The 22403-nt window shown below is 32.2% G+C and overlaps 1 protein-coding gene across 1 annotated transcript; it reads left to right on the top strand.

Moving 5' to 3' along the window:
* The first annotated feature begins 15707 nt into the window (after positions 1-15707).
* Positions 15708-20320, top strand: RPL (POX (plant homeobox) family protein). Its single transcript, XM_085726075.1, has 4 exons — positions 15708-16689; positions 18510-18874; positions 19305-19365; positions 19461-20320. Exons 1-4 carry the CDS (start codon positions 16057-16059, stop codon positions 19956-19958), a joined length of 1557 nt encoding a protein of 518 aa, XP_085582201.1. The 5' UTR covers positions 15708-16056; the 3' UTR covers positions 19959-20320.
* Positions 20321-22403: the final 2083 nt, after the last annotated feature.

The following is a 22403-nucleotide window of genomic DNA, read 5'->3' as shown; positions in this document are numbered from 1 at the left end:
TTATCCAATTCCGATTGTTGGGTGGCTTCTCAAAAAATATTTGTTTTGCTTTTTATTTAATTTGGCTCTATTGTGTTTGGATTATTTGGCGTGATAGGAATGTTAGAAGAGTTTTTCAACAAAATGAAAATTCTATCAATCATCTTATTGATAAAATTAAGTTCCAATCATTCTGGTGATTGAAAGCAAATCATTCTAAATTTGCCTACAATTATCGCATGTGGTGGCTTAATCTCCTTTTATGTTTGGGAGTTCTTATTTAGTTCATGTAGCTTATGTCTCCTTTTCATTTTAAGTGTGACTGCTTTGTGGCTCTATCACTTACATTATCTATGGTAACCTGATGTAACAACTGTTTTTCTTCCTTGGTTTTTCTCAGACACTTCTTGTGCTGGAGAGACTAAGTTTTGGTTATAATATTTTATTTTAGCTTCCTCAAAAAAAAAAGTATCATCTAAATTATTTTTTTTTTAAAATTAAAATGAAATATATTAAATGAACCACCTAGTTGTTTTCGCACAAGGAGTGCTAGAAAATACTAAGAAAAAACAACTATTACGTATAATATCCATCAGTGCACAAAATAAAAAAGAGCCAAAAAGCAATCTCTTTAAAAGAATTACAGAAGAAGAAAACCTCTCCACTCCACTAATAGCGTGACCCTCCTCTCCATATTTTGCAGATAAAACTCTAATCCATAAACTCTCTCTTTCATCCTTCAACCTCCAACACCATTTACCAAGAAATGATAAATTAAACTCATTAATCATTCGAACCTCCAAACCTCCATTTTCCTTTTTTAAACAAACAGTATCTCAATTAATCCAAGATATTTTCCTAAAGTCATTACATCCCCCAAACATAATAAATAAATAAATAAATATAGATTCAAGAGAAGAAATAATACATGCGAGAGCCTTAAAGACGGAAATAAAGTAGATTGGTAGAGAGGACAAAATAGACTTCAGAAGAACCAATCAGTCACCCAAAGAAAGATTTATACTCTTCCACACAGACAATCTTGACCTTATTCGATCAAGCAAGGGATTCCAAAAATTCAGCTTACGAGAATTGATGACAGGTCATTTTACGTTACTCTTAACATGTTTTTTAGTCATTTTAAGTAGGTTTTAGCATCAAAAAGGAGGAGTATTAGAACGATTGCCTATGATTTAGGGATTTTTGCAATGTTTTCTATATTTGAGTCTGTAATTTTAGTTTTCCCGAAACATAGAAATTTTAGGGGTTTTTTGAAGTAATTCACGAAGAAAACATGCAAATCAGCAAATCAAGAACATCTGAAGAATTATGAAGACTTTGGGAAGACCAAGAATGAAGATTCAAGAGGCCTCGAGAGACTTTACAGTGGGAGGAATTTTGTTCCCAAGTTCCGAGGCAAGTTATTTGAAGACGAAGACCCAAAACGACGAAAATCGGAGAAACTGAGCCAATGAAAGCAATACCATGCGCCTTGAGCACATAGCACGCGCCTTGGGCATCTTGCAGGCGCCTTAGGCATTGCTCGTGTGCCTTGGGCACTGCTCATGCACCTTGGGCATTTGAAAATGCTAGAGGCGCATACGTAATTTTATGCGTTTTTGCCGGTTTTGCCCGCGTTTTTAGCCCAAACCCAATTAGAAAATCTCACTATAAATACCAGCCTTCCTCATTTAGAATTTCTCGTTCAGAACTGTGGCAGTTCAAGAGGAAGACAATTGTGGAGCTTCAGGAGAGTTTTTATCTTCTCTTTGATTTTCTAGGGTTAGAGTTCTAATAAGATGAACCTCTATTTATTTTTATTGGATATTTATTTAATTTAATGTCGATTTGTATTATTTGTCTTTTATTCATTATTTAGGAATTATTTATTTCAAAGGAGTGTAACCCTAGATTAGGTACTTAGGTTGTGACAAGGCTTAATATTGTTACTACTATATGTTTTATCTTGGTTTTCGGGTGTCAAACATTGATTACGTTTGAACCTTTTTAACCTTTGATATCTCATTTTTTCTTGGGAAGGGAAAAAATAAGCAAAACCCTTGAGAATCGAGGTCCGGGAGTTGTTTTCGCTACGGGAAGGTGTTAGGCACCCATAACGACTATAGTATCCTATAGGAACCGTCTTTACTTTCTACGCGCGCGCTTTATTTTTAAATGCTATTTGAAAGTTGATATTTACACCTAAGGTTTACTAAGTCAAGAATTGGAGGGAGAAGAATGTGTTTGAATTTTTATTTTATTTGAATTGAAGGAATTTTGTTCCTTGCCTACGTACCCGTTTAAGGGATCAAATCCACCGTAGTTCTCTTCCAAAAATGTTTTTGTTTTTGTTGGTTGATTTTAAGTTTGAAAATGGGATTTTGAAGAATGAGAGAGAGAGGCCTCAAGGGCATGAGATTATGAAAAAAGTGAGGTGGAATTAGTCAATTGCAAAGTGTGGTCTAAGTATGGTTAAAGTTCATTAAGATTTTTATCTAAGAAAATAAAGGGAAAATTCAATGGGATTTTGATCCCAAGGTTTATTATGAAAAAGGATTTGAGTGAAGTTGGTTCATATTTTTGGGAAATTGATTTTTCTAAATGTAAATCCTAAGCATTCATCTAAACATACAATCCTAAACATACATCTAAACATGCATATTCTAGCTATATACCTAAAGTGAGGTGTGTGCATGTGTCGGTGCTTGTGTCGGTGTACATTATTAGAGTCCATTGTCCTTATTACATCATTGGCCTAGATACATTCTATGGTCTTGCAAGAAATTTAAAGGCATAAAGTAAAAGATTACAAAATTCCTAAGTCTTTACATTTGTTTCTTGCATGAATCTTAAAGTGCAAGAAAGATAAAAACCAAGAATGTGAGATGAAGATTGAAATGCTTATGGAATGTATGAAGTATGAAATGGAAGGGTTAGTATCACATGATGCAATGGGATAAAAAAACAAGGCAAGAAAGTGTTAGACAAAGGTGGTAAAATCAACAAGAATAAAGTGTTAAACTATGCTAAAAGTTTACCATAACTTCCCAATATGCATATGACCTATAATTCTCTCATCATAGCACTTTTCAAGGGACTTTATTGCAGCCACAATGTGGTAATTATAGGCACATATTCAAACCAAGAGTTATGACACACTTTTAAGCACATTTTACACTTTATTTTTGCATAGAAATATTCACATAACTTGTAAAACATGAAACCAACAAATCAAACTCCAAAACAGTAAAGAATAGCACCAAATCAGAGGCATACACATTGTAAACTCTCATACCAAGGGTCAATATACCATAGCAAGATTTTAGGATCAAGAACATGCAAGAATTTCACAAGAAATTAACAAAAAGTAACACAAAATCACAAGAAAACTCCACATATATTTTTATCAATTTTCAATAGGCTAGAATCATTACAAAAATACCACAAAACCACCAAGCAATGTGTATGAAAATTTTTAGAATTTTTAAAGAATTTTTAGACACAAAACATATAAAAACTTCACAATTTTTAACAAAAAATAGTAAACAATTGACAAGAAAATACCACACATTCTATAATCAAGATTTAACCTATAACAACATCACAAAAATGTCAAGAAAATGATTAAGAACACATAGGAAATTTTTAAGAATTTTTAAAGGACTTTTAAGCTCAAAAATGTACAAAGTTCTTCACAAATTTGACACAAATACATCACATAAGCAAGAAACTATTACACATTTTTTTATCAATTTTTTCTCATGCAAAACCACTACACAAACATTACATATGCATCAAAAAATACTTACGAATTTTTATAGAATTTTTGCAAGAATTTAAAGCAAGGCAGGGGTGTATACAGTAAGAAACTATCAAGAATACACAAGAAAGGGGGGTGTGAGCAGCAACACGTGTATAAACAAGGCAGACTGGGCCTGAGAGTGCAATTGGACCGGGTTAGTGGAGCAAGCAAGATCCGAACCGGTTCATTGGCCTATATAAGGCTCTGAACCGGTTTTTAATCCATTTTCACTCTCTATTTCTCTCTCTAAAGGAAACCTAGAGAGAGAGAGAGTCTGCAACAGGCTCATCTTCTCCGATCATCTTCTTCCCCACTCCGACGTGGTGGCCGGCGGTGGCGCCGCCGCGTCGGAGCTGCAGACTACTTCGATTCAAAACCTACTTACATGATTTTAAAGCTCTTTCTCTCCTCTACATGATTTTGAGACTAGTTTTCCGAGGAGAGGTCAGAATCGAAGTAGATCTACATTTTTCTGATTCGGTTTAAACTTGAAATGGAAGGGAAAGAGAAAGGAGGAGAAACTTTTACCTCGATCTGTTCGTAGATTTGTGATTTTGTCGCAGAACTGAACTCTTCCTTGTGATTGTACCGAACCGGTTCCTTTTTACTTCGATCTCTCTTCTTCTTGTCTCCTCTGTGATCGTTCAGTTTTTGCTGCCTTAGTGGTGAATCTGAGCTCGGATTGCAGGGAATTAGGTTCGATGATGATGATTCGTAACGAATCTCTGAGAACCTTGCAAATTCGTTGCAATCTTGTGATTAATTGCGCTTGGATCCGTTTTTTTGCTTGATGTATGCGTTGTATTGTGTGAATTCGCTCTTGAATTTGCACTGTAATGTTGTGTGAGCTTGGATCGGCTTCTTTGTGTGATTGATGATGATGATTTGGTTATGGTAGTTGGATGAATATTCAAGTGTGTTCTTGAATATTCTTGAGAATTTTTGTGATTTTTGTGGTGTTTGATCCGTGGAATGGAGAGAGAGAAAGGTGAAAAATGTTTCTGCTGAGTTGTAACAGAATCAATAGTGATTGGTGACTTGGCCTGTGATGACTGGAATTTATAGCTGACACTTGTGCACCCTGGACCAATGGCTGACTGCCACGTGGCATTGGACCTTGTAACAAACTTTTGTGGACAAATGGAAAATTGACATGTGGACTGGACTCATAACAAACTTTTGGACCTATTTGCAATTATTAAAAATTGGGGACTAAAATGCAAAATGACACACACAGGACTAAAAAGTAATTAATAATAAAATTGGTAAAAAAACGTAATTTGAAAACAACGTAAAGTGAAACCAATAAAAAACACAAAATGGACTAAAACGAACCAATTACTTAAATGAGGTACTTTAAAGTAACCTCTCTCTGCCGAAATTTTGTGTGAAATGACCAAAATGCCCCTGGGGACTAAAACGACTAAAAATGACTCAAATGAAATTTTTAAAATGGACTTTTAACAGAGAATTAAAGCAAACATTTATACAAGCAATTTAAAAGACTCAGAGACAATTTTAAGAGTTTGAACAGGGTTTTGACACCTGAAAAGACTAAAATGCCCCTAGGGGCAAAACTGACTCAAAATGACTTCAAATGCAATTTTTTGAAATGGATTTTGACATAAAATTGAAATGAGGACTTATTCAAACTACTTGAAAGGACTCAAATAAATCTTTTTAAAAGACTGAAAGAAATTTTGACATAGGAAATGACTAAAATGCCCCTAGGGGCTAAACTGACTAAAAAATGACTCAACTGATATTTTTGAAATGAATTTTGACATGAGGTTGAAACAAGGACTTATACAAACCAATTTAAAAGACTCAAGCAATTTTTCAAGGATTAAAATGAGTTGAATGCAGGAAATGACTGAAATACCCTTCTATGGGAATTTTGCAAATAACATTGAAATAAAATGCAGAAAAAGATGTAATTGATCAGAGACAGTTCAAATGACTTATAATGCAAGAAAAGAAGAATTGAATAAGTATTTTTAGGTCCAAAATTAGGGTATAACACTATATTCCTGCTTATATCTTGATATTTATAGCATTATACTACTAACTATATGTCTATGAAGTAATTATTTATTAACTAGCGAAAGATACCGAAAGAGAGTTGACCCGAATAGTAAGTACTTAGAAGGTGACATTACTAAGACTAAGTAGTAACTCTGCTGAATCTAGGATGTAAATGGTTAGTAATTAAGGAAACAAGCTACTCCGAGGAATAAACCTAAATAAAACCATTCTCTTAAATTCTTAGTAAGGTATACGTAGATTAGGGCTGCCCGTTTGTAGAACTACTAAGTAAGTGTGAGAGAGAATGTGATTTGAGTGTCCTAAGATTCATATATGGGCTGAACTAATGGAACCTTGGCCAAGCCTTGGGAAAAACTGAAATGCCAATTTAAGTTTATGCTTTCAATTACCTTAGAGACGGTAAGACCCAACATGTAAGGATCACCATGCGATTAGCAGGTGCAACGAGACATAGGAGGGATAGACCTAGTTAACCGAGATTTATAGCTCCCACACGTAAGAGATAATTAAAGATCAGACATTATAAGAAAAAGAGAAAGAGAAGAACAAATAAATGCAAAAATGTGCTCTCATTTGTTCTTCTCTTACCTTTTTCTTATAAAGTCTGATCTCTAATTATCTCTTTGATAGGTATTGAAAGTATCTCTCATTACACTGTTGTTGAAAGTGCACATTCTTGCATTGGCGGAGCCAGAAAATATGAATAGTGGGGGCACCAATATACATATATTATTGAAAACATAAATATATATCACACTAAAGTAAAGAATTCACAAGAAAATGTAATTGTAGTTTTTGATACTTCAACTATAGAGGGTGCAACACAAATAATCGAAGCGAAAAAATACCGATGCGTAATATTTTTTATCAACAGAGTATGGTTTTCAGGCATGTCGAACGAAATGAGAATCTTAAGTTTCATCATTAACACAAATTTAAGCTCAGTAAATTAATAAAGAATGTTCTGTATCATTACATTAATAAATAAATTATAAATTATAAATGTATAAGAATGGAAATATAAAATTAAAATTTAGAATAGGGGTTTAACCTTTAAAAGATCAACAATGGAAGAAACTATGAGTGAGGTTTGTTGTTTGTATTGTATGTAGTGTTTGTGTTTCTTTTAATGAAATTTTATTATGAATGTGAGACAACTATAAGTGAGACAAAAAACAAATATCTGATTGAAATTGTGAAAGTGTGTCTACCTCTATTTGAGTAGAATAGAGAAGCTTCTAACCTTCCAACTGGATGATAGATGAGTGATTGGTCAAAATTTCAACATATAAACACATAGTACTAAATAATTTTACAAAACTTAGTGCAGGCATGTGCACCCTGAAGATAATATTGCTTATTGCCTTAGTTTATGTTTTGATGATGTCTAAGATAGCAAGGTTTATTTGATGATGTTATTTTGTGTTGATTAGCTTTAGCTTAGAAACTTGTTAAAGCACCCTAGCAAATCATGTCTCATAGTGTCATGTGAATCTTTGATGTCTCGTGTGTTGTCATGAATTTCTTGATTCGATTCATGATTCATTGATTCATATCTAGAATTCATTTTGTCCATTTTCCTTGTGTCAATCCTTTTGAATCGAGTCAAACCTTGTCTCATTGTTTCTTGTATTCCCTTGATGTCTTGTGCGGTGTCTTGTTTTGCAAACTTCATTTTTGTGTGTTAGTATCTTTCATTTTTGTGTTTGAATCGACTCATTACAGTCTGAATCGATTCAATAAAGTTTCTGACTTCATGTGAATCGATTCACACTTACTTTGAATCGATTCATAAACCTCTCTGACTTTGGTTAAATCTATTCAAATTTTCATGACTAGCTACTCAGTGAATAGATTCAAAATAATTTTGAATCTATTCAATCACCTTTCTGACTTTGGTTGAATCTATTCAAATTAATTTGAATCGATTCAAATTCCTCTCTGACTCTGGTTGAATAGATTCAAATCCTGTCTGAATCTATTCAATCTTCATCCTGGGATTTTTGAATCTATTCAAATTATGTCTGAATCGATTCAATCTTCATCCTGGGATTTTTGAATCTATTCAAATCCTGTCTGAATCTATTCAATCTTCAAAACTGTCTGAATCGATTCAGACATTAATTGAATCGATTCAAAATGTTGTTTTTGGTCAAAATCTTGCTCTTGCCACCCTTTTCTATATATACTCACTACCTCATAACACCCAATTCATTGAATCATTTGCATCTATTCTCTCTAGGTCTCAAAAACTCATTGCTCATAGATTCTTCAAGATTAAACACTTTTTCTTAGAATCACTTTGTCTTTGAGTGTGTAGATTCTCTAGGGTGCTAGTAGGGATTGTAAGTTGGTTCTCTCAAGGAGATTGATTGGGCTTAATCAAGGCTCTAAAGGAAGTAAATAATCTCATTCCACCTCCAAAGGGCTTGGGGGTCTTTCTAACCGTTCTTGAAGTCGAAGGGGGTTCGTTTGCTGGACGTAGCATTGAAGACTCGAGTGAAGTGATCGAAGGAGTGCACAAGCAATTCAAGGATCCGAAGATTCAAGGAGCACCAAATTCAAGGGGTACTTGAAGTTTGGGGGAGCTTTGTTTTACATAGAAGTTGAAGAATTAGGGCTTTAATTTGAAGGAACTCTTGTAAACATTGTAATCAACTTTTCATACATAGTGGATGACTTTGGTGAAGGCGTACTTCATCAAGAAGAGTAGACGTATCCCTTAGCGAGGACGAACAAGGGTGAACTACTATAAATCTCGGTGTTCTCTCTCTCTCTCTCTCTCTCTCTCTCTCTCTCTCTCTCTCTCTCTCTCTCTCTCTCTCTCTTTACTTTCATTATAGCACTTGAGTATTTGAATGATTGATTAGTGAATTGCTAGCTTTGATCTAAGTAGTGTTTTTTTCTCAATAGATTAATCTAAATCCGTTTGATTTAGGTTAAAACAATTTCTCTTGGATCAATTAATTACAATATCAATTCAATTATTCAAATTCATGTGTTTTGTATTTCCAATTGATAATTAGGTTTATTGTCATATAGGTTTGGTTTGAAATTGTATATCATTTTGTATCTTGTTTAAGGATTGTTAATAATTGATTGTGTCAAAAGATTTGTATCGTGAATCTCTCAATTCTAAGATAAAATCTTATTCCACATATATTTGATATTTGTTAATTCATTGTTTGTGATTGTTCAAGCAACTTTCAAATAGTCAATTTCAATAAAACCGTTTTTTTTATCAAATCTCCATAAAAGTTTTCCAAAAGCGCTATCCCCCCCCCCCCCCCCCCCCCAGCTTGGTAACTATCTAGCCATATAAACCAACACACCCACTATGCTCTACTTGCCTCCGCCACTTCATTCTTGCGTTTGAAAAGCAAAAGACGCAAGAGCTTTCAGAATCAATAGCAACAAGACCCCTTTTGATGCTAAATTATCTTTAGTAAACAACCTATTTTTGAGCAATCCCACTCAAAAACTTGAACCTTAGTCAGAATAGAATAGACTAATGACGTTAGAAAGCTTTAGACAAATCATCTTATAAAGAATATTTTTATCTTTTTTGAAAAATAATAACATCCCTTCTACTCTTCTTTCTTTTATATTAAACAATGCATCAATCTTTCAAACATAAAACTAAACAATACATCAAATCTACTTTATTTTTTAGATATTTTTTCTACCCGCAAACTCTCTCTAACCATCTTCTCTTTTTCAAACATCTCTCTCTTCTAAATCAAACATTCCCTAAATTCTCCATAGCAGCTAAGCTCATGAATACGATTTATAGTTCATAAGAAAAATAGTGTAACTTTATTTTATATCATGTAATACCATATGAATAAACATTTACTACTACCATAAGTTATATAGGCAAATTGCAGAATCAAACAAAATGAGAGAATCTCGGTTTCGTTGGAAAACGACGCAGAACACTGTTAAGCAAAAGATATTTCACATGCACAGTGAAGTTAATTATTGTGTTATGTAATAACCTCATATGATTGTTATTATGAACACTGACATGTCATGTGTGTTAGACTACTATTTGTCACTGTTTCAACTCGTGGGTTCTTTCTTTCGAGAAACTCTTCTGTGAACCAGGACCAAGAAATTTGGTTTGGTCACACATAGAGTTTTTGCCTTCTCTCTCTTTACAAATAAACAAATACTTTACATTTTCTCTCTTCTCTCTTCTCTCTTCTTTCTTTGGTTGTGACCAAAGAAAATTTCTTGGTCCTGAACCACCTAAGAATTTCTCTCTTTCTTTCTTCTACCTAAACTTTTCTCCTGTTAATTCTCCTTTCCGATGCAACTGAGTGCACGGTTCATGTCTTCATCAATATAGTAGAAACACTGTTTAGTCAGAATTTTTTCTACGAAATGGAGAAACATAATGGCCACGTCCATTTAATTAATTCAATTGTACTTTAATGTGTTCACAGTGTTGTAACAAAATTAGAGAAATATTCCCTCCTGGATAAGAAGGGAAAAAAACACTTATAAATTTTTAATAATTACTAATATATTTGATTTATAATAAAGATTATTCAATAAATTTAAAAATAAAATGTTATATAATTGAGATAGATAGGAGTGCCAACAAAATAAATGAAATTTATATGATTATTTTATAACAATTTTTGGAACAACTCTTATGCTCTCATTATGTTTTTATTCTCTTTTAATTGTTTTAGTTTATGTGTCAATACATATATTATATTTCTTTATATATCTTTAGTTGTCACATAAATTGTCTAAAAAAAATGGTTGTTTGAATACATTTACTAATAAATTCTTTAGGTGTTGTTTAAACTACCAAAAAAAATATTTTTTGCATTAAAAATTGTGTATTCGTGTTTGATTTATTTATGTTTTAAAAACAAAAAAAAATATCATGGATACCTTAAACAGTGATTTTAAACCGTTGTTACCATGATGATCCCATGTAGATTTATGACGACAATAATATAAACTTTGGGGTTCGTTTGCTTCAACTTAAAAAAATAACAATATATTTTAGGTTAAAAGATTCTAAAGATTTTTTAAGAGATTTTTACAAAAATTTGGAATAATTTCTATTTGTTAACTATCATAATTTTTTTTTTATAATTTAAAGCTTTTACACTTGAATTCTTTGTTATTTTTTTAATATTTTTTTTTTTTTGGAAAAACTACTAGAAGTAGTAGTTTTTTTTTTTCATTTTGAGGATAAAAAAGATTTTTTTCGACAAAATGAAACAAATTACAAAAATTAATGAAAAAAAGATTCTTTTGGTAAAAAAACAGAATTTTTTCAAGAAAATCCTAAACAAATGTGCACAAATCAATTAGTATTGTACCATACACAAACTTATTTTTTACCATTGGATCATTAAATTTCATCATATTTCATTTTAGTTAAGGCTTATTTATTCCTTTAGTCCCGCAAATATGGTTCATTTGAAGTTTGGTCCCTGAAGTTACTAATTATTTCAAACAATCACTGCAATTATTAATCACTTCAAAATTTGTCCCTCAACCCACTTAATGACGGCCACATCACTAATCTGATTAGGTGTCATTGTTGATTTGTCAAGTGGCAGTCTGAGTCAGCAAAAGTTGGTGTGAACGGACGAAAATGCCCATGGCTTCTCATACACACACAAAAGGGCAAAACTACCCCTATTTTCATTTTCTCTTGAATTGGAAACACATACGAATCGAATTAGGAATTAGGGTTCTTGAGAGTAGTAGATAGATCAAAACCATACAAATTGAAACAAAACTGAGATTGAAAAAACGATCTTAGTTCAAATCAAAACGAATCGAAACCAAACTAAATCGAAACGAAACTGGAATTGAAGAACTGAGAAGGAATAACACAACATCTGGAGAATTGAATCGAAATGAAGGTATGTCATTCAGAAACTTTTTTGCGAAATATAAATGTATATGCTTTGCATTACTGTATTATGTTGTGTATTTGCTTCAAATATGAATGACTTTGCTTTCTTGAATGAATTTTTTTTCCTTCCATTTTTTTCGTTGTTTTAAGTTTTTCAGTTATGTGTTTTTCTGTTAATTTTCATCATGGCGGTAACTTTGTTAGGGATTGACTTATTACTTACAAAGGGGGGGAATGAAACATTGAAGGAAGGGTTAGTTGAAGATAGATATAGTTATTTTAAGGTAATCAGTATAGAAGAAAATGATTTGAATGTTAAAAAACCTTATAGGCTGTGGTGGTTGTTACATGAAGAGGTGAATTTCAGAGTGATTCAAGTAGATGTTGATGCCAATGATATTAAAGATTATGCTTTAAAAAAAAAAGTTGTGTTAATATTTTTGTCGAGCATAATGTGGATGAAACCAATGAATTAGTTGATGTTTCTATCTGTGTTGTTGGTGCTGAAGTGGGTGAAAGTTCCAAGTAGTTAACACTAATAAGGGTGAAAGTTCTTAAGTAGTTAACTCTGACAAAGAAAAAGGGTTATTAGTATACAATGATAATGATCAAGAGGAGGTAGGCGGTGTAAGTAGTAGTGAAGATGAGGCTAACAATGTTAGATTAGATGATAGTGAAGATGAGAGAGCACTAGGAGTTGAAGATGAGTTCGAGGAAAAACAAAATGGACATTTGAATGTTGACAGTGGGGCCCTAAAGTCTGATAAAGGTAAAAAAAAAGTTGAAAGTAGTAACTAGAGATTATGTGGTTGACCCAGATTGGGAGAAGGAGTATGAGAGTGAAGAATTAAATTCTAATGTTCCTGATGTGTCTGATGATAAGAGAATATTTGTTTATGATGTATTTAAGACGAGCCAGCAAACCAAGAACTATGTTTTTAAAGTAGGTATGGATTTTAAGTCTCTAATTAAGTTTAAGGATATAATAAGGTAGTGGTTTGTATTAAATGAGACTGAGATAAAGTTTGTGAAAAATGATAAAGAAAGGTGTAAGATAATGTGTAAAAAAGAATGTGGTTTCCTGGCTCACTGCATCAAAATGGCTTACAACCATACATTTAAACTAAATATATGGTATAGGGACCATAAGTGTCCATGGGTATTAGATAATAGTAATGAAAATTCTAAGTTTGTTTTCAAATATGCCCTTGATAAAATCAGAGCATCCTAGATGAAAGTAACTGAAATCATGACATATATGAGAAACAACCACTCAGTAAAAGTATCATTCAAACAACTTGGATGGCAGAAAAGAAAGCTAAGGAACTCTTACAAGGGGATGCCAGGAAACAGTATACCTTATTTTGGGTGTATGCAGCTGAGCTTAAAAGGGTTTCAACTATAAAGACTTGTAAGATTAATGTTGAGAGAACCTTAGTAACTGCTCAACCTAGATTTAACATATTTTACTTTTGTTTTGATGGATGCAAGAAGACATTTTTATCAATTTGTAGGTCATTCATAGGTGTAGCTAGGTGTCATCTGAAAACCCAGTTTGGAGGAATTTTATTGATTGCAGTTAATAGAGATGTAAATGACCAATACTTTCCTGTAGCATTTGGAGTTGTAGAGACTGAGACCACAGATTTATGGAGGTGGTTCCTTACCTTACTACTTGAAGATATTGGAACATGATAAAAAAAATATGATTTAGTGGTAGTTTCATGGATGGATGGTTTTTTTCCTTTTCTTTCACGAGAAGAAAGAAAGCGAATCCGTAAAAGAAAGTTGAAAAAGAAATTTGAACATGGGAGTAATGCTAAAATGAATACTTGAGTTGAAGTGACATTAGCTTTTTAGTCACCTCTCGCTGTAAGTGAACAATAAACCAACTACCAACCCCCTCTCCATCACCCCTCTATATGCTAAGCGAATTACTCCACCACACTGAAGCTAGTCTCCCCCAACCGTCTAAAGATCCACCCTCCACACCATACATCGCTGCTAAAACTTTATACCATAAACAACATTTTTTCCTCCCTCAATCTCCAATACCATTTATCAAGTAAAGACATATTAAACTCTCTAATTCTCCTAACCCCCAAACCTCCATCCTCCTATTTGCGACAAATAGTGTCCCAACTAATCTAAGATATTTTCCTAGAATCCTCACTTTCTCTAAAAAAAACAAGTCAAAAATAAATTCAAGGAAAGTAATGATCTTGTAGGAGCCTTGAAGAAGGAAAGAAAGTAGATCAGGAGAGATGACCTAACAGACTTCAGAAGAACTAAACGACCACCCAGAGATAAATTGGGAATCTTCCACCCAGACAATCTATATTTATTCCGCTCAACCAAAGGTTTCTAAAAATTCAGTTTCTGGGAGTCATCGACAATAGGAAGTCCCAATTAAAGAAAAGGAAGATGACCAATTTTACAATCCAAAACCATAGAAGTCTCGTTTAATCACGAGTCCGGAACATTAACACCAACTTATTTTTTTATCAAGTAATAATTACAATACTTTTTATAAGAATTTACTTATTTTAGTTGTTTAACCAATGCCTCTAAAACACCGGTTAGCAATCTCCATTTTATAAATTATGAAATTGTTTTTTTTTTTTTTTTTTTTACAATTATTATCAAACTGTTTCTCTTATAATACAATTGTTAATTGAAATAATTTTATAAAGTATGAAATTGTTTCTTTTATAATCCTTTAAGCATTCCTAATAAAGAAATTATTATTTAAAAAAATTAAATACTTCAATTTTCAATGTAATAAATACACAAATTTTTATAAAATGTAAAAAATTAAATTTAAAAAATTCCTCTAAATTAAAAAAGGGTAGTTCTAATTCGTACCCTTAAGCACATGTTAAAAAATTGAAAAGAAGAAATATTTTCTAAAATTTTGTGCATTTAATTTATTAAAAAATTAAAATTAAATTCAATACACGCATTCCAATAAAAAGTTACTATATTTGATTCATTAGCTTGTGCTAAAAGAGCATAAGATAGCATTTTCCATTGAAAAATTTAGGGTTAAATATGTTTTTGGTGCCTATAAATATACCAACTTTTCGTTTTGCTCCCTCTAAAATTTTCCTTCAACTTTGAGTCCCTATAAAATTTTCAATCACTACTTTTGGTCCCTATTTTTAAATTAATTTTTGTATTTTTTAATGAAATTATGCAGAAATATGTAGAATATTGTAAAAAAAATTCCCAAAAAAATTAGAATTTTTTAACAAAACATGAATTAAATATGAATTTTAAACCGTAAAAAATGTAAAAATTCATATTAAATTCATGTTATGTTAAAAAATTCTAATTTTTTTGGGAGATATTCTTATAATATTATGAATTTTTACTCAAAAAATGAATTCTACCTATGATTTTACTTCAAAAGAGGGACCAAAAGTAAAAAAGAAATTTTTTTAAGGGACCAAAAATTGAAGGAAAATTTTAGAGGGACTAAAACGAAAAATTGATATATTTATAGGGATCAAAGACATATTTAACCCAAAAATTTATAAACCTCTAACATGACAAAATTTATACAAATAAAAGAAAGAATAATGATATTTTGACATCCATTTGATGACAACTTTGTTGACAACCTTGTTTTTCTCATTTCTTATTGGTCAAAAACAATAGAGAGAGAAAAAGGAAGAGAGAGGATAACAACATCACGTGAGTATGAGAGAGAAAGTTGTTCAAAAGTTGTCAAAAAGTGGTTGTCAAAATATCATTTCTCTAAAACAGACTATTCACATTGAATAAAAAAATAAGAAGAATTGTCACACCTCACAAGACACAACGGATTGAGAAGACGACAAAACTCAGAAAGCCAGTAATGTCAGAAATTTCTGAGACATGCACAGAAACAAGCAGTATAGTCAATTCAATTATTACCGGAAATAGCCGGTTCATCTCGTTACCCAATGTATCTTCATCAATACCTTCCCCTATTCATTTGTTCCTTCCAATATTATTAATCAAATCAAACATAGAAACAAACCTCATTCACATTAATCATTATTACTAGTACTACCTCATAGGATAGAGAAAAATTTATCTAAACTTGGTTTTCCTTGTGAGAGTGAGTGTGTGAGTTTGTGTGCATTTTCAGTCTCACCAAATTAATGCGTATTGAAAACAACAAAACCAAAACCCAATTTACGTATAAGATCATCTTCATCATTATTCTTACCATATCTTTTCATTTCACTATCACAATCACTATCACCATCACTTCCATCACTCTCTTTCTCTCTTTTCTTCATAAACAAACCCTATTCTTTATTATTGATTTTTGTTTTGTTTGTTTAGTACTATGGCTGATGAGGGTTTTGAAAATTATTATCATATCCCACAACAAAGTAGAAGAGAAAAACTTCGTTATTTATCTCAAAACCAAACAAGTTTCATTGAATCTTCACCCACCCTTAACCCTAACTATTCACCTTTACCTTCTCTTTACGATCCTTCACTCATTTCACCTTTAGATGCTATAAACAGTAACCCTTTTCTTTATCAAACTCAAATGAATCATGTATACAACGATGGTGGTAGTAGTAGTAACAACAATGAAGTTATGTTGTTGAAATCTGAACCTTTATCTTTGTCTTTATCATCAAACAAAAACAACCAGAATCAGATGAGTGCTGCTGATTTTCAGCGTTATGGTTCTGTTGTTGATCATGTTTCTAGGAACACGGTTCCATTAGGGCCATTTACAGGTTATGCTTCTGTTTTGAAGGGATCGAGGTTTTTGAAACCTGCACAACAATTATTGGATGAGATATGTGATGTTGGTGTTCGTGCTGAGAAGATTATTGCTGCCGTTGATGCATCTTTGATGGAAACTAATCATGGTAACAGTGGAATGATTAATGGTGTTGATGATGATACACTTGGTGATGATGGAAGGAAGAACAAGTCTAGATTGTTAACAGTGCTTGATGAGGTACAAAGTTTTTTATTTTTTCTTCTTTCTCTTTTATGATATTTTTTAATTTTTTGTTTATGAGTTGTGTTATATAAACATACAATAGTGAGACATCGTATTGGTATGGTATATAATACAACTCTAATGTGTTATCAATGAGAGAAAAAACAATATAATAATTGGAAACCCTATTCATACATACATACATACGGGTGTTGATGTGGATTTTGTGTCAAAGAATTTATTATTATTTTTTTATTATAATCCATATAATTTTTTTTTTTGAGAGCATAATCCATATAATTTTTGGTTATGCTATTTTTTCATGGTTCGGGTGTTCAAAACCAAAACTGTAAAAAACCGTATTGATTTGAATCTATTCGAATCATTTTTTTAATCAACCGCATGTGTTGGTTCGGTTTGTAATTTTCATTTTAACAATCAATACAAAGCAAACCGCAACATAAAAAAAAACACTAATTAAATCTATGTCACCTAAAACAATACTTATATAAACTCAATGAAAACTTTTATAAAAAGATATATTTATTTTCTTTGTTAAGTTTTTTCTTTGCTTTTTTTTTAGATGTATTTATCTGCCACTTGAACTTTTAGAGAATGATAAAATCTTAATCTTTCATATTTCTTACCTAATATGATTACTTTTTGTCTACGTTTTTAATTTAGTTTATACTGTTTGATGAAAATAAAATTGTAACGTTGAATGAAATAAAAAACATTGTCGGAAACATTGTTGGAAATATGTTGTGTTTTAATTTTTTTAACACGATTTTAATGTTGAAAACAAAAAATTGTGTTGTCTAAAAAACATTAAAACTCATTTGGTGTTCCTTAGTTCAATGGAGTTATCTACTTGGGACATGACATTAATAACAATGGTGATACTTTTCTTTAAAAAAAAAAAAAACAATGGTGATACTTTTCTCACTACTATCGAATCAAATTTTGATGTTAAAAAAAAAAACAATGGTTGTACTCTTTTTGTGGATAGATTTTGGTTTATGTTGTATTTATGTGACTATATGGATCAACTTTTTACCCGATATACTATGGGATAAGTTTGTGAACTTGATGATCCTTTTTGTAAAGTATTGATGAGAAGGAATATATGCTGAAGAATGGGAGAGTAAAGTAATTGACACCCATAGCAAAGATTTTATACCATTTGTATTTTATTAAAGTGATTGATTGGTAGGAATCCTTTAGAAAAGATTTTTGCTCCAAAAAAGTGTGTATTGATTTATTCATCTTGCTCAAAGGTTAAAGTAATTAACGTGTGTAGATAACAAAGTTTTTTCCTTAAAAAAAAAGTTTTTTTGCCTAAAAAGATTGGTTTCTGAAATTTTGGATGCTATTACAGTTGCATGTCATTCCAAAGTAGTGATAGAATCAGAATATGCAAATGGATTTGCTGCAGTAATTGCATCACGCAGTTTCAATCTCTAATGTCCAATCTCAAAATATCGGTCGGTATTGTTTAAAGCTAATTTTATTATTGTGTAATCCGATTCGTAAGATCTCAAAAACAGTCGAGATTGTTTACATCGTGCAAATGCGTGCTACTCTTGGGAATCCGGATCCGGTAGAATATATATTGTTTCACTTTTATTTATCCGGCAATTACTATGACCAATTTGATGCAAGATGAAATTGGTATTTCCAATGATACTGTGTAGTTTGAGGGTGTATTATTGATTACATAAAGTGCAGCTTTAGATCTTTGTTGTAATATTGATTTCTTGATGTAGAAGTGGAAGTGGAATATATACATGTCACATTAGCTTGTGAGATAATTCTTCTTTTCCAATCCTAAACAGGTTTGCAGGAGGTACAGACAGTACTATCAGCAGATTCATGCAGTAATAACTTCATTTGAATATGTTTCCGGCCTTGGTAACGCAGCTCCGTATGCAAGTTTGGCTATAAATGCCATGTCCAAACATTTTAGATTCTTGAAGAATGTGATTACTGACCAGCTTCAGTATATCGGCAAGTCTAATTATCAGATAAGCAATAGAAAGGATGAATCTCCAAGGTTTCACAACGGCGATGGAGCCCCTTACAGTCAAAGGCCAGGGTTTGTAGAACATGTCCAACAACCTGTTTGGCGACCTCAAAGAGGGCTCCCTGAGCGTGCTGTCAGTGTTCTTAGGGGATGGTTGTTTGAACACTTTTTGCATCCGTAAGTGTGTTATTTCAATCTTATTAATATCTTTTGAAACACAAACATCAGCTTGACACAATCATATTGACGCTGATATTAGTTTTTTTTAGAAATCACAGTTGAGGAGACGTCAAACTTTTTGATGTCGCTGCTAGATCGCAGCTCCATATATTCTTTTTAAACCCTTCTATCAAGTCGCGCTTCAGCTGTGATATACACATTGGGCTTTTCCCTTCTATGATCATCTATAGAAAAAGTTGAAACAACAACGGGTTCGTCACCAAATTCGGTCACTATATATATCACTTAGCGACAGAAATTATAGAGGCAGATTTTATATTTTTCCGTCTATCTATTTCAGGCTTTTCTAGTAGTGACATGTATATGGACATTCCAACCATTTTATAAGACGTGTTTAGATTACTAATATGTTGTTTTCTTGTTACAGTTACCCTACTGATACTGACAAGCTAATGTTGGCTAAACAAACTGGTCTATCTCGTAACCAGGTAAATTTTTCATGATTAAAGCTGCATTTTCTTTTTCATTTCATGCTTGAGGGATTCTTTGTAGAATTATAATCGACAATGTCTATGTGTTACAGGTGTCTAATTGGTTTATAAATGCAAGAGTAAGGCTTTGGAAGCCAATGGTGGAGGAAATACACATGCTTGAATCACAGCAATCTCCAAAGGAATCACAAAGAGATGAACATAGTCGAAACAATTTAAGAGAGAACAACATTGCTGAGAATCCATCTACCTCCACAGACAAGTTTATCGATGTTGCATATAAACGCACTAGAAACGAACTTCACAACATGTCAGTGCCGAATCATAGTATCGCAAGCAATCAACAAGTTGGTAATGTTGGAGTGAGCATGATGAATAATGGTGCAACAAGCAATGGTGTATCTCTGACGCTCGGTCTTCATCAAAATCATGGAATTGGGTTATCTGAGCCTTTCAACATGAGTGCCGCGCAGCGTTTTGGTCTTGCACATCAACCTGATAGTTACGCCGCGAGTGGTTTTCAATTGCAGAATAGGCAATTTAGGAGAGATTTTATTGGTGGGCAACTTTTGCGTGACTATGTAGGATGAATCTTCAATCCACTAACTAAGCAACTACTAACCATGTTTCTTTGGTTTCATAATCACAAGATAAATTAGGAGTGATTGAAATTTGATTCTAGTTTGGGATTAAGTGGTGTTGTACATTCTTTTTATCTTAGTAGTGGAAAAAAAATGGATATGTGTGACGCAATTGATGGATATGTTATAGGATGATCCATTCCACTTTTCTAATGGCCTTGTTTGTTACAAGGCTAAGTGTTGTTAATTGTCCTTTTTATAATATTTAGGCAAACAAGGTCAAATGGATATGTGTGACATAATTGATGGATAAACTTGTCAAATTAAATTTTCAACTCCATAAAAAAGTGACATGTTTCCGTCTTTCAAAATTGTTCAATTATTCTTTTTGAGGAATGGATAGCCCATTTCATTTCATCCATGATAAGAGAGTGAATACAATAAAGAATGGGACTAACATGACTAACATGTAATATAGATGCTCTAGCAAGACTATTAGCGACTCTATTAGCTTGTCTCCTAATAAATGCTATAGTATAACTAGCATTAGATGAGAGTAGAGTCCCACAATTAGACATTAAACTTCCACGTTCATTAACATATAAACTATTAACCAATTTGAATCGATTTATAAGACCAAAAATCTTTTTAAAAAAATGTGAAAAATATTTTCCTTCTCAAGTCTGTTCTAAATTTAGTTTTCAACCAAAGTTTTATGCAATGATGCAAAAGATGGATATGCAAAGAGATGACACATACAAATAAATTGTCTTGTGATCTAAGACATCACTCAAAATAATGGAACCACACGAACAATGAGAACGATATAAATATCTTTGGGAGTGAAATGGATAATCGGACTTAATGAGTCTTGTCAACATAACAACAATGAAAATATAAGGCTATTTTGGTAAGACAAACCTTTGTAACTTGAAAGAGAACATAGGTTACCTTAGAGTAACCTTACCATTATGATTTGATCTCCCTTAACATTAGAAAAGGTTGGATCTCCCTTAACATTAGAAAAGGTTGGGATTTATATTGTTCATTTTTGTGATGAACTTCAATAATTCGAAGAAACCTTTTTATAAATTGCATATTTTCAGAACAATCAATCATCAAATCTCCCAAACACTTAAACCGTACTAGCTAAACACTTAGAAAGAGTATCATTGATATCAACAAGTCCATGTCGATCAATATTTTATTATGACGATAAAACCTCACATTTGTGGGCTTATCATTGGCTTGATTCCATTGTTGGGCACTTGTTGAATTATTGAGGTGATTTTCCTCTAACCCGTTTAGACTAGAATTTCTCTACTACTTTTTATTTTGGGGAAATAGTCACTTTAGTCCCTGAACGAGGAACGAATAGTCACAATAGTCCCTCAATGTATCGAAATTTCAAAATAGTCCATGATTGTGCATTTTGTTAGTCAAAATAGTCCTTGATATTAAAATATTTCGTTAATATTGTCATATTAGTCCTTCAATAGACTTACTTATTATCATATTAGTCCTTATACGTACTTACTTATTGTCATTTTAGTCCCTATATAAAAAGAGTTATTGTGAGTATTAAGGGATTATTTAAGCGTTAGGGACTATTTTGACTAGCAAAGTGGACAATCAGGGACTATTTTAGAATTTTGATACATTGAAGGACTATTATGACTACTTGCTACACATTCAGGGATCAAAGTGACTATTACCCCTTTTATTTTACTTTGTTCTGATTTTTTTTATTATGGCTGAAAATTTTCAAATAAAACATAGTTTACGGAGAGTTTTGCATAAAGAATGTCTATTCTCTGATTTTCAAATGGGTGATTCAAATTTTCATCTATAAATTTTTCTCGAATGTTGTATAAAAATAGATGGAGTGGCTAATGGTTACATGAGGCTAGACTTTTCCCTTTTCCACTCGGAGATTGGTTTTAGCTACATTATATGCCTCCTAATGTCATAGGAATGTAGGATGAATTGAATCAATCTTTCCCCACTCAATGTTCCCATGCATCCAAAGTTTCTCAATCGGGGAATGAAGCAATAAGTTTTTCACAAAAATATTGGGAGTCGTTATATGAAGTCTTGAAGGACTTCAAGAAAATACTTTTGTTTTTTACTTTAAATAAAATTTCATTAACAAAAGTCTGGCAATAAATCAAAAGTCAAGACTGCAGAAATACAAGGTGAGATCTCTTCAATCCATATACATTCAGGATTATGAAGAGAGTATTGAACTATATAATGGACAACATGGTTAGTATCACGTCCAACATGCAAGAATCTTAAACTACAAAAAATACATTATAATTAATGCTATCTCAAATAATAGAGCCAGCATAGTTGTGATGTTGTTGATGAGTGTTCAATGCCTGAACCACATTAGAAGCATTTGATTTTGCTATAAGATTCATAAAAAACATGTCTTTTGCAAATTCCAACTCC

The sequence above is a fragment of the Medicago sativa genome, chromosome 7 (assembly GCF_051527215.1).
Source record: "Medicago sativa cultivar Bolivia chromosome 7, Bolivia_mono, whole genome shotgun sequence".
Taxonomy (NCBI): Eukaryota; Viridiplantae; Streptophyta; class Magnoliopsida; order Fabales; family Fabaceae; genus Medicago; species Medicago sativa.
This window is presented reverse-complemented; position numbering and strand designations above follow the sequence as displayed.